We start from the raw sequence: 12,677 nt of genomic DNA on the forward strand, positions 1-12,677 counted from the left end.
TCCGCCGGTAGAAATCTGTCCTGCGCTTATAAACAGAACACAGTTTGTTAAAGAGGTAACAGGCTACAGAGAGAAACACCTCTACAGTGATGATTACTGTGTGTCTTCTTTATTACTTATTTGTATTATTAGTTACTATTATTAAGTACAGTGATGATAACTGTGTGTCTTTATTAGTTCACGTGACGCAACTGAGGAAGGGACGTCTTATATCTCTTCAAAAATATTTCCTTGTTTCCTCTCTCCTCGCATGGTTTCCTTGCGTCTCTCCATGCATCCCTGGTGGGAGGGACTAAGAAGCAAGTGAGGGAAACGGGGATGCAATTAAGAGACTTGGGACATAAAAAGGTGTTTTGTCTCTCCAGCTCTCTCTGACTTTAATTGTATCCATAATAAAAGTTATTGAGGGAAATATTAGATCATGAAAACACAAATCTTTCTAATAAATGAAGAAAGTTGTTTGTGGTCGTTTTGTTGTTCAGTCTACAATGAACATATATTTAAACCAGACGGTGAATCAGAAAACTAATCAAATATAAACTAGAGTTTAATCTGTGATCTGTCTTCACTCTGGAATGCAACTCCAGTCAGTCAGTCCGATCGGCTGCAGCGTCCAATCACATAACTGATGAACAATGAGGGGGCGTGTCAGCCATTAAAACACTTCCTGGAAGGCTGTTCTCGTGCGTCCTCCCTCCTCGATCCTAGCTCCTCCGAGTTAAATAAGAGCTTTGGGACGGCCGTCAATATGGCGGAGCAGAACAACTTCCGGTTCAATCGAGGAGCGAAGAAATGACAAATAAGAGACTTGGGATGTACCCCCTGTGTCAAATTACAAATCAGCCAGGCGTTTCCCATCATGCCCTGGGGTCATGCAGTCGGTGGAGAGCAACTGCGGCGCTCGGCTCTAAAATCTGCGGCCGCTTCGCTCTCGTGAGGTTATCGTTGCCCGCGTGTTCATGACGTCAGAGCAAGTTGGGATCAAGTCGGACACAAATCTAAGCGGCAGCATTGTGCGCCGATCGCCCGGCGATCGATTCTGCACAGGCCTGGTTTATTTAAAACGAGCCTATTCTCAACTTGTGTGTCAACTTTGAGGAGCCAATCAGACTCTCCAAGTTTTCATCATCCAATCAGATGGCTCGTTTGTCTCAATTGTGAAATCGAGCCGCCATGTTGGATTCTCTCTACCGAGCGCTCAGTTCAAACTGTGACTCGAAAGCTACGAGATCGTAAGTAAATTACTTATTAATTGGTATTAAATATGAATGTAAAACACTGTAGAAACTCTTTAGTGTTTAGTGTGAAACCATCAGTTTAAAATAGTCGGTTGAAGCAGTGAAGAAGAGACGAACACTGAGAGAGAAACTCTGTTTTCCACCAAACCTCGTTGTGGAAACGTCTTTTTTAACGTGTCTGTTTCCTGGAATGTGGACGAGAAACCTGCTGAGTTTCGTAGAGAAACGTCAAGTAATGGAACTGAAAAGACTCCTGAACACTCTTGTTATAAACATGTTGTCCTGATGTAGTTCAACGTTTGAGCCGATAAACTGCTAAGAAGACAGCCTGTGAGTTATCCACAAGAAACAATCTAAACTGTGACACAAAGTGTGATTATTATCAGACATGTTTGTTCTTCGGTTGATTTTGTGTTCGCCGAATTCAAGAGCGGCTCCGTCTGGTTCAGACAAGTTCTCTCAGTTGATATTAATGATGACGTTCAGTTCAGCAGCAGTATTTGTATAATTCAACAGTTTCTGAATGGAGTTCTGTTGCACACGGTCACTATCGGGTAAAGAGGCTGTTAGCCGCGGAATGATCTGTTAGAAGTTAGATTTTAATGAGTGAAGATAATACATTAAGAAAGCAGACCTCCGGTGAGACCCTTCAAAGTAAAAGTATTTTTTATTGGGCACACAGGACTGAGTGAGACTAAAGAGAGAATCTTCAGAGGTGAAGAGGAACAGTGATGAGTTTCTTCTTTTTCTTCTTCTTCTTCTTCTTCTTCAGATGAGGAGTTGTGTTCTTCTTCTTCTTCTTCAGATGAGGAGTTGTGTTCTTCTTCTTCTTCAGATGAGGAGTTGTGTTCTTCTTCTTCTTCTTCAGATGAGGAGTTGTGTTCTTCTTCTTCTTCTTCAGATGAGGAGTTGTGTTCTTCTTCTACAGCGCCGTCAACTCCACGCAGAACCACAACTAAGACTGGACCCCCACAGGACAAATGTGAGACCTGCACTGTCTGGTTCTCACTTTGGACCTCCAGCTACTGGATCCTGGACTCACTCGTGATCTTTATTATCTATTGATGAGAATCTTTGTTGACAGATGGTTCAGGTATTTATATTTATTTATTGATGTGAGGATGAATAAATGTTGATCTTGTTTAAATCTACAGAATAGTTCTGATGTTCTAAGAGAAGAGCCTTACAGAGAACATCAGCGCGGTTCACAGATAAAGTTCTCTCGATCGTTGCCCGCATTTTCATGACGTCGGAGCAAGTCGGGCACAAATCGAACCGGCATGCATTGTGCGCCGATTGCCAGTGATCGATTCTGCACAGGCCTGGCTTATCTAAAACTGAGACTGAGAGACACAAACAGATCCAGCCGTGAGCAGAAACACTCTAAATGTTTGAATGAGTTAAACTGTGATGCTAGTGACCATGTTGTAACATAATACATTCATTTAAAATGTATGCTGTGTCTTACAGCACGATTTATAATCGACTCATACAGCACCCAGTGAGCACCAACCGGGATTTACACGTTGATTTCTGGTTGAAAGTCGGTTGATATTTGGTCTGAATGTCTTTTTAACCGGATAAAATGCAGTTACAGCATCAACGTATCACAAAACACCACTTAGTTTTAAAATATTGATGGTTTGTTCAGTTGTAGATGATGTTGGTTACTGTGAACGTGTATATATCTATATAGATATCGTATACAAAGTCATATTACACTGGTGAAAGAAATGTGGTCTACATGAAGACGTGATTTAAACACATTTAATGTTTCATATAAAACGTGATGAATATGGATTCATAGACTGTGTGCTGCCAACAAGAAGCTCCAGAACATCGTAATGAGAGCATGTTACATTGTGTACGTTAATGTTACACAGTAGGGGGCCGTGTGTTTCATACCTGGGCCTTCAGTGCTGTCCTACTACAGTTGAGCCACCTCCTAATAACCTCATTATGACACCACAGCTACGGTTATTAGGGGTGTAACAATACACGCATTCATATTGAACCGTTCGGTACGAAGCTCACGGTTCGGTACGCATTACAAATCAAACAATATGTTTGAATAATACTAGTGCATTTGGAAAATACAGAAGCTTAAATTGTGGGAAACATAATGTTCTCTCGGTGGAGCCACCGCGCTCAACCTGACAACCCACCCAACGTAACAGACAACGTGCTGTCTGACACGCCCACCACGTAAAAACATTGTACTCTGGTGAGACACGTGTGTTCTGAGAGGTGCGCTACGCTAAACTAGCTTAGCAGGAAAACTAACAGCAGCACACACGCTACAAACTCTCCCCGCAGCGTTTAGCTGTTCCCTTCTGATTCAAACAGGACTAAAGCCATCGCTACACAATCCCCATTTCTCCAGACCATAATACTTGCTTTGTTAAAGAAAACAAAAGCCTAAACAGAGAATCACATGTCAGAACCCTAACCCCTACAGGTTATTTGTTTTGTGTAAAAATGAAGCTCAACACCTACAAATACACTAACTGCAGAGTGCAGATACATGAATACACGCATGACGGGATGCTTCGTCATTAACGGACAATACATGTAGTCAGAATCAATGTAATTAACACAATGACAAGAACAAACTCACAAGAACCAGTCACATATATTTATATGACAACAAAGCAACAAATCAATTCAGCAACTCTGGTGCTAAAACACGTATTCCACCGCACACGAAAGAGCACCATTCAAATATTATTCACATCAGAGGGAACAATATCAACCATATCATAAAAACGACACCATAGACAGATAAACACAGTAGTAACGCTGCTGCAGATGTAAAACAAACGTTCTTTGTCCTGTACGTGGAAACGCTTGATGTGTTACTATGACTACGTATTTAAATACTACATATTTTACTGAGAGCATTATGCAGTCTAAGATGTTTTAAAGTGATTAAATGTTCATGTTTAGACCAGATTTCACTCGGATTTACAATTTACAACATTTTCCACAGACATTAGACGTGGTTTCTTAGTTAGCCTCTAAAATGATGACGTACTATTTTCAGCACAGTGTATTTGATGAACAAATGCAATAGTGCAAATCTGGTATGAATATGAACATTTAATCAACGTCTTCAAATAGTCGGTGAAAAACATCTTTTCACCTGAAACATGTTGGCTGGGAAACAAGATCAGTTATTGTGTACAGCAGTAATGACTGTTATAATTATACATTGTGTCTTATTTCCAACTGTGTGGCTGTGATTATTATTATTATTATGATCTCCTAATCAGAATACTACATTATTATATATTACTACGACATGTCCCGTACTGTGATATCACTGGGCTCATCAGGTCTTCCTACTGTCTCTCTTTCATGAACAGATGGACTATGTACCAAAACTGAGGGTTGGCTCCACGCCAAATGATCTGATCCTGAAAGCTTCTCCCGAGGCGGATGCCTTCAGCCATCAGCAGGAGGGAGTCCGATCCCACCGGCCGAAGAACCCTGCATCCACAATGCAGGGCGCCAGGGACCGGGTCAGTGCTGGTGGAGGGGACTGCAGCGACACCAAACTGGTTCTCAGCCGGCATGAGATCCAGTTTGGAAAGTACAGCGGGCAGACCTTCCACTGGCTGCTCAGCAACGATGTGGGCTACCTGATTATGATCCTGGCGGCTCATCATCAGGAGCGTGAGTCGGGGGACCTCGACACCAGCCCCATCAAGCAGAACCAGGATGCTCTGTCCCGGTACGCCAGGCTGTTCCCCTGTGTGACGTCTGCTGTCCAGCAGAGCAGGGTGTCTGACGGCTCCTCCTCTGAGGGAGCGCTGGACAGCAGGCGGGTGGGATTCGGGGAGCATGCTGGACTCTCGTACCGGGAGTTCTACGAGTCTACAGATCCTGTAGTGCAGAGGTAAGTCACAGAGCCTGAAAACAGGAAACACTGTGAGGTGTTTCCTGTTCATCTAATGTGGCTTCATCCCTCCACAGCTACAGGATGTGGCTCAGGAGAGCCTGCGTGCAGTCCACGGGCTCAAGCATGGACCACCTGAAGAGGTACCTGATGGGCAGGGACCAGAAGGGTAAAGCAGCCTCCTCATCTTCTGCTCCACCAACCTCCTCCTCATCTTCCTCGGGGCCGTCCATTTCTTCAGGTGATGACAGCAGAATCACGTTTCATGTAACAAGCTCAAAACAATGTGACCCGGTTTTTTATTTCCTGTTCACCTGTCTAACAGGATGCAGTAAGAAGCATGAGAGTAAAGGAGTTGTTTTTCTTTTTACCATCATGTCTGTAGCTCCTGGTGGACCAGTGGTCCCTGCTCCAGCGGTCCCTGCGACAGCATCTGGCCCTCTCCCAGCTGATGTCAGTCCTCTGATTCAAATCTAAACACACATATTGCAGATGTGATACTGCAAGTTGTAATCTTTTTGCCAATGGTTGTTTTTATATTTATCTGTGTGTTCCAGGTTCCTCTCCCAGAGAGCTGGAGGAGCACGCTGCCCAGTGTGCAGCATGGGTGGGTGAGCCGGGCTCTGTTCACCAGGGACCAGAGTGGGAAGCTCATCCTCAACACTGAACTGCAGTCCTGGAACTATCCTCCTGGACCCCGCCAGCTGTACTTCCAGCCACCGGCCTCCTTCGACGCCTTCTTCCAGCGGCCGTTCTTCCTGTGGGTGCCCTACAGGATGTGGCAGTGCACCATCAGCTGCCCCGTCTGTGCCCACAGGATGACCGGATGTGGCCTGTACAAGACCGTTCGCAAGGTCTTGGACAGCGACGGATGGTATTTTATGGGCACAGAGTATGTCAATTGTCGCCACTGTGGGAAGAAGTTGGCATCGTGGTCGAGGAGCATTCTGTCCCAGCTGGATGAGGAGTACAGGAGGATGTTCCCAGCAGTGCTCACCTACAGGTACATCAAAGACTAACTTTGAAGGAGACTTCGAACTCTGGGGTGAGGAGGGAGGAGCCTGAGAGTTTAACTGACCAGTTCTTTGTCATTATCTTTCTGTCCACTATCTCATTGTATCTGCTCTGCAGGCTGTCGTGTGATAAGAGGGTCCTGGTGCAGATGAGGGGACGGTCGCTCGGCAACAGTGCCGACTGTCTGCGCTCCTGCCTGGTGGAGCAGCACACGGCGGCCTGGATGAACAGTTGCATCCGCTTCATGTCAACTTACAAGAAGTCCACGATGCCGGGTGTGACTGTTCCTCCTCCTCCAGACCTGCCAGAGATGGACCTGGTCCCCACCAGGCAGTGGATCCTCTCCGCCTTCGCCACCGACAGCTTCGCCCGTCTGGAGGAGATGAGAGCCAAGGTGACCTCCGTCTTTGGCTCCGTCCTAAAAATGGACTCCACCAAGAAGGTAGAATGTTTAGACATTGTTATGTTGTATTTAGCTTTCACGTGGTCTTATATGTTTCTATTTTAGAATAGATTCCCGGTTTCCCCACAGGGATCAATACAGTAATTGTGATTGTGATTGTGTAGATCACCAGGAAGCTGTCCGGTCACGCTGCGGGGACGATCCAGTGGGTGACCAACGTGGGCAACGAGCACGGGCAGATGCTCATGTCGGTCCTCACTGCGGCCGAGGGCTATGGGCTGCAGCAGATGACCTCCGGGCTGGTCAGGCGGTACCAGCAGGCTAAGGAGGAACCACCTCTGGTCCTCTACGTGGACAGGGAGTGCTGCTCAATCACTGGGGTTTCAGCAGCTGCCGCTCTGTTCCCAGAGTGGACCCAGCTAGTGGTCAGGCTGGACATAGGGCATTTTATGAGGAGATTGGCGGCGATGGTCACCACCAAAAGCCACCCCCTCTATGCCCACTTTATGCAACGCCTCTCCGCCTCCATCTTCGCCTGGGACCAGGAGGACATCGCCCTGCTGAAGAGAGCCAAGGAGGCCGAGGGGCGCGGGACTTGGAGCAGGGTCTCCTTCAAGGAGATGGCTCGGCACTGTCGCCGCCACACACGTGGGGCACAGGAGACCGAGCGTCTCATTGAAGAGACCCTGGACCACTTCAAGTCGGCCAGAGATGGCATGGCTATCCTGCTGGACCAGGAGAGGGTGGAGGGCATCTGGAGCACCCAGCGCCGCCACCTCCAGTGCATCCAGGATCCACCGGGGCTGCAGCTGTACACCAGGACGGGCCAGCTGACCAGGGGAGGGGTCAGTCTGCCGGTGTACCGCTGTTCCCGTGGCTCCACCTCCTTGGAGTCTTTCCATCTCCACCTTAACAGGTTCATCCCTGGTAAGTGTCTGAAGCCTGAACACACAAGTTAATCTTCACTGCGAGTCCGTTGCTTCTTGCCTCACTCCTCTCTGTGTAATGTTCCAGGCACCAGTGCCAGTGCCGTGAACTTCCAGCTCTACTTGCTGGAGGGCCTGACGAGGTGGAACGAGGACCACAGGCGTGCCTCGGTGGAGAGGGGGCACAGCCAGGACTTAGACACCATCAACCAGCTGGCCCAAAGCCTGTACGGGAGGAGGCTGGTTGACAGCTGCACCCGGATACGGGAGTACACAGGTAACTGCTGAGGGAGGGAGAGAAACTCAGAAATCTGCCGTATGTTTGACTGTGTTCATAACGTGGTTTTATTATTATGTGCTGTGCTGCCACAGGGGAGTTGATAGGGGTCAACTACCTGTTCTCCCAGACCGGACGGGTGCTGCAGGAGCTGCCAGACGACCCCGAAGTCCCAGAGGGAGAGGCGGAGGAGGAGGAGGACGACGACAACGACGACGACGACGACGACGACAACGACTTCGTGGAGCAGGAGGAAGGGGTTGATGAGGGCTTTCAGGAATTCCTGTTTGATACAGAGTTCCTGTCAGACACCTCAAGGCCCCGGCAGCCTGCCAAGTCCGAGCCAACCAACCTCCAGGACACCGCCGAGCAGGTACGTGATCATTTCACCTTTTTACATCAGCTCCGTCTCCTCCATTCTCAAAGCCACATGACGAACGAATGACTGTTTTCATCTCCCCTCTGTAGGAGTGTGTGGACCCTGATGGCTCCCCGGGGTACCAGCATGTCCTGAACCTGGCCGAGTATCTGGTGGAGCTGCGGGTGGCGGGCCGAGTCACAGTGGTGCGTGAGGCGCAGATCTTGGCCTTGTGGGAGAAACTCCGAGAGGGAGACAAGGGCCCTGTTAACTATTCCCCACGTTACAGGGACCAGCTCACCCAGGGGAGGTTCAGCGGCCCCTTCACGAGGCCTGACGCCAACAGGCTGGTGGAGGCTATCTGCATCCTGCTGTGTAGGATCCATCATCAGAGCCGCTCTCTGGCAGGAGCTCGGATCAGCCGCTGGTCTCTGATCCTCAGGAGCTACTGCACCATCAGAGACGGCGTGCTGGGAAATCCAACCCTCCGAGCCAAGCTGTGTCTCTTTGAGATAAACCAGAGGATGCTCATACAGTGGTGAGTATCCAAACTAAACTTCACAGCGCTGGTATAAAGTACAGTTATGTCTTCAAGGTGCTTAGATTTTACTCTTAATAAACCCTCTATGAACTCCAGGTTCAACTGGAGGAAGGAGAGCCAGGAGGGTTATGTCCTCCAGGCCCATGTGCCACCAGACCCCGTGCCGCCCCCCAGAGAGAGGCCTCCCCTGGACCAGCCCCTACCAGGTGTCTCCGACCAGCCGGGCCCCTCCCAGGCCCCAGACCTACCAGCTGCTGCTGGTCCCACCACTGAGGCTGAACCTGCCAATGCTGCTCCTTCACCTCCTCAGTTGCCAAAGACAACATTGTGGAAGCGGAAAAAGCTTGAAAAGAAGAGGCAGGAGGCAGAGAGACGGGGTCAGGACTTCAAAATAAAGGCGCCCTTCGCCTGCGTCTGCAGCCTCTGTCGTCAGCCAAAGACCAAACACTTTGGTCACAGCCGCTTCTTCAACAAGAAGTCCAGAACCATGTTCCACTTCTGTCAAAACTCCTCAGGGGGCAGAAGTGTGGAGGACTGGCTGAGGGAGAAGAGACGGGAGGAGGGGGATGGGGGAGGAAATTCATACAAAATTCAAAATGGCCGACTTCAGGTTGGGTTTAGAGCATAGCCTCGAGACTACATGTGATACACGTGGTTACCAACATTTATACATCTAGACCAGGGTTATGCAATTAATGTTCAACAAGGTCCATTTAGAGAGAATTTCCTCATCAAAGCTCCAGAACATCACAGTAATGTCTAACCTGTTCTATGATTTAGTTCCATATTGAAGTAGCCAACAGTTGTATTAACGTCTGTATGTGGTCAACAACTGGCTGACATTTCAAATATATAATGTGTGTGTGAATCTCACTCGAGTCGGGAAGTTTATCAGAATACACACATTTGATTGGCTGAGCAGCATCACGTGATGTCATTAACAACGCATGTAATTGGTCGGTGTGTTTCCTGGACGAGTACCGTAAAGGCTGGAAAAGCTCTCCGTCAACAACCTAATAGTTCTCAATCATCTATTAGGCCCTGGTTTAGGGCAGACCTCCAAAAGGGTTTTTTGTACGTCCCATCATGTTTCATACAGCGAGCTGAAGTGCAGCGTTGGGGACATCCAGTCATGAACGTCCAGTTCTGCAGTTGTTTAACACTAGTTGACATTTCTATCTTTCAGAAGATGATGATGATGATGTCATCAGACGAGTGTCTGTAGTTCAATGTCTCCTCTGAGCTGAAGAAATATGAAGTGAAGTTTGAGTTGGTTCATATCTTTAACAATATAAATGTGTTTATAGTTCTCTTCAGGAGTACAAATAAAGATGCTGGTTTAGAGAATATAGAAGTTTAAACTAACTTTCGACTACAGATGAAAAATCGCCTCTTGGCTAACTGGCGCATTTACAGAAATGTTTTTATTTATGTGCACTGTCCCTTATCAAATAAACCAGTAAAATAAATAAACGTGCCTCGGTGGAGAGGGGGCACAGCCAGGACTTGGACACCATCAACCAGCTGGCCCAAAGCCTGTACGGGAGGAGGCTGGTTGACAGCTGCACCCGGATACGGGAGTACACAGGTAACTGCTGAGGGAGGGAGAGAAACTCAGAAATCTGCCGTATGTTTGACTGTGTTCATAACGTGGTTTTATTATTATGTGCTGTGCTGCCACAGGGGAGTTGATAGGGGTCAACTACCTGTTCTCCCAGACCGGACGGGTGCTGCAGGAGCTGCCAGACGACCCCGACGTCCCAGAGGGAGAGGCGGAGGAGGAGGAGGACAACGACTTCGTGGAGCAGGAGGAAGGGGTTGATGAGGGCTTTCAGGAATTCCTGTTTGATACAGAGTTCCTGTCATCCCCGCACACTGGGAAGAGCTTGAAACCTCTGACCAGCCGGGTCCCTGCCAGGCCCGAGACCTGCTGCTGATCCCACCACTGAGGCTGAACCTGCCAATGCTTCAAAGACAACGCTGTGGAAGCGGAGAAAGCTGGACAAGAAGAGGCAGAGAGCTGGGGTCCTTCTCCGGCGTCTGCAGCCTCTGTCCTCAGTCAAAGACCAAACAGTGGTCACATCCACTTCTTCAACAAGAAGTCCAGCACTATGTTCCACTTCTGTCAAAGTGCCTCAGGTGGCAGAAGTGTGGAGGTTATACTAGCTGATTGGTTGATTTAGGCACGAGGCACCTCAGATGTACTGTACACTCGTAGCACTCGCTGCCATCTTGTCCGTTACCTCCCCTCTATCATTAACTACTGTCAGGTAACGGATTTTAAAGAACATTTGAAAAAAGATACGCTCAGTATTCTTCTCTGAAGCCTTTTTTCTTTTAAGGTCTGAGCATTATTTAATATTGTGGTTTAGTAACATTGGAGAAGAAACGGGACCAAACTAAGAGGTTTTTAATAATATCAGTTAAATAAAAGGAGTGTTATCTGATGAGCTGACGTTAGTTGATGAAGTTAACGGTACAGTACTGGAGTAATGCATTACTGCAATGACACGGCATTCATTCATATGGTGTGTGTGAGATCTTTTCTTGTTCGTGCTCAGAACATCCGTTTGACTTTTGGATAAATGTCGCCGCTTCAGCGACACACTGATGTGTTAAAATAAATGTATTTTTATATAAATGTATTTATATAATTGATCAGCACCACTGGTCTAAATATAATAAAGTTCTGGTTAAATCAGAGCTGTGAGGTTTGTGACTGTTCTGAAATCTGAAATCAAATTAAAGATTGTTGACGGTATCAATATCTTTTGAAATCAGAATCATCTTCTTGATCAGCTTGTAACTGCTTCATATTACTGTAACTTACATTTAAATCCATGAATCATGGTTATACCTTTGCCGTTGTCCTGTCTATTACTATCACTGCTACCATGAATACTATTATTATCATTATAGGGGTTTGTGGGGAGTTCTTCCTGTACCGATGTGAGGGTCAAAGGACAGGATGTCACGTGTACAGATTGTAAATCCCTCTGAGGTGATTTTGGGCTATAGAAATAAATTAAAAGTTTGTTTTCTTCCGTAAAACCTGATTTGACGGACTGGTCCAGCTCTGTCGTCCCAGGACCCTTATAAAGGGGGTCTGGCCTTGTGGAAAAAAAGGAAGATTTACAAAAAAGATAAAATAGTCAAACCCTAATAAATACATTGGTTAATGGGAGGATGTGAGCTTGTCAGTGTTGGGGATTTATTAATTAATAATAATAATGACAATAATTCTGTTAGAACAAATTATCAATTCTACGTTTCTGAAATGGAACATGTTATAAACCTCTAACACGTTATAGCATAACTTAATGAGCGTTAAGTAAAGTGAGAGCACTGTATAAGGTTATGAAGAAAATAAATAAAAGTACTTGATGTCAAATATAATAATTAAATAAATGCTGATGTTGATTTGACAACTCATAAGAAAAGAGATAAAAAGAAGAGGCAGATTTTAAGGAGCTCGTTGTAACTTCCATGTGTTCCCAGAACACACGTGCCTCACCAGAGTGCAGTGTTTTGTTTCCGGGGTCAGAGTGTCTCTTACGCTGGGTGGGTTGCCAGCTTGAGCGAAGTCCACCGAAAACATATTTCCCACAATTTAAGCTTCTGAATTTTCCAAATGCACTAGTATTATTCAAACGTATTGTTCGGGTCCTAAGCCTCGTACCGAACGGTTTAATACGAATTAGTGTATTGTTACACCCCTAGAAACAAATAATAAGCGTAGCTGTGGCGTCATAATGAGCTTATCAGGAGGTGGTTCAACTGTAGTCGGACAGCACTGAAGGCCCAGGTATACAATGCACGGCCCACCACTGGAAATGTGTGATTGCTTTTGTTAAGCATTAGACTGCCTAAATACTGCAGTATGCATTCCCTGCGCACAACGCCTCCAGATTTGACAATTATATACTGTTGGAATACTTTGTCAAACAAGGGATCACGCCGCAGGTGACAAAGAGAGAAAGTAGGGTTCTTCTGATTTATGACAAAGCAATCCCGACAGCGTT

The 12,677-nt window shown here is 46.8% G+C and overlaps 1 protein-coding gene across 5 annotated transcripts; it reads left to right on the forward strand.

Annotated features, from left to right (window-relative positions):
* The first annotated feature begins 694 nt into the window (after positions 1 to 694).
* LOC142965107 (uncharacterized) lies at positions 695 to 11,516 on the forward strand. Of its 5 annotated transcripts, none has more exons than XM_076105842.1 (13): positions 699 to 1,232; positions 2,011 to 2,331; positions 4,604 to 5,136; positions 5,214 to 5,377; positions 5,522 to 5,589; positions 5,694 to 6,139; positions 6,268 to 6,592; positions 6,718 to 7,480; positions 7,568 to 7,756; positions 7,852 to 8,129; positions 8,225 to 8,652; positions 8,752 to 10,243; positions 10,339 to 11,516. In XM_076105842.1, the coding sequence occupies exons 2-12, from the start codon at positions 2,323 to 2,325 to the stop codon at positions 9,281 to 9,283; spliced, it is 3,735 nt and encodes a 1,244-aa protein (XP_075961957.1). In that variant the 5' UTR covers positions 699 to 1,232; positions 2,011 to 2,322; the 3' UTR covers positions 9,284 to 10,243; positions 10,339 to 11,516. The 5 variants fall into 5 exon arrangements, with proteins under 5 accessions (XP_075961961.1, XP_075961957.1, XP_075961958.1 ...); XM_076105843.1 differs by having other exon boundaries at positions 2,140 to 2,331; XM_076105844.1 differs by having other exon boundaries at positions 2,167 to 2,331.
* The last annotated feature ends 1,161 nt before the right edge of the window (positions 11,517 to 12,677 follow it).

This window comes from Anarhichas minor, unplaced genomic scaffold (genome assembly GCF_050575085.1).
Source record: "Anarhichas minor isolate MPS153535 unplaced genomic scaffold, ASM5057508v1 ptg000033l, whole genome shotgun sequence".
NCBI lineage: Eukaryota > Metazoa > Chordata > Actinopteri > Perciformes > Anarhichadidae > Anarhichas > Anarhichas minor.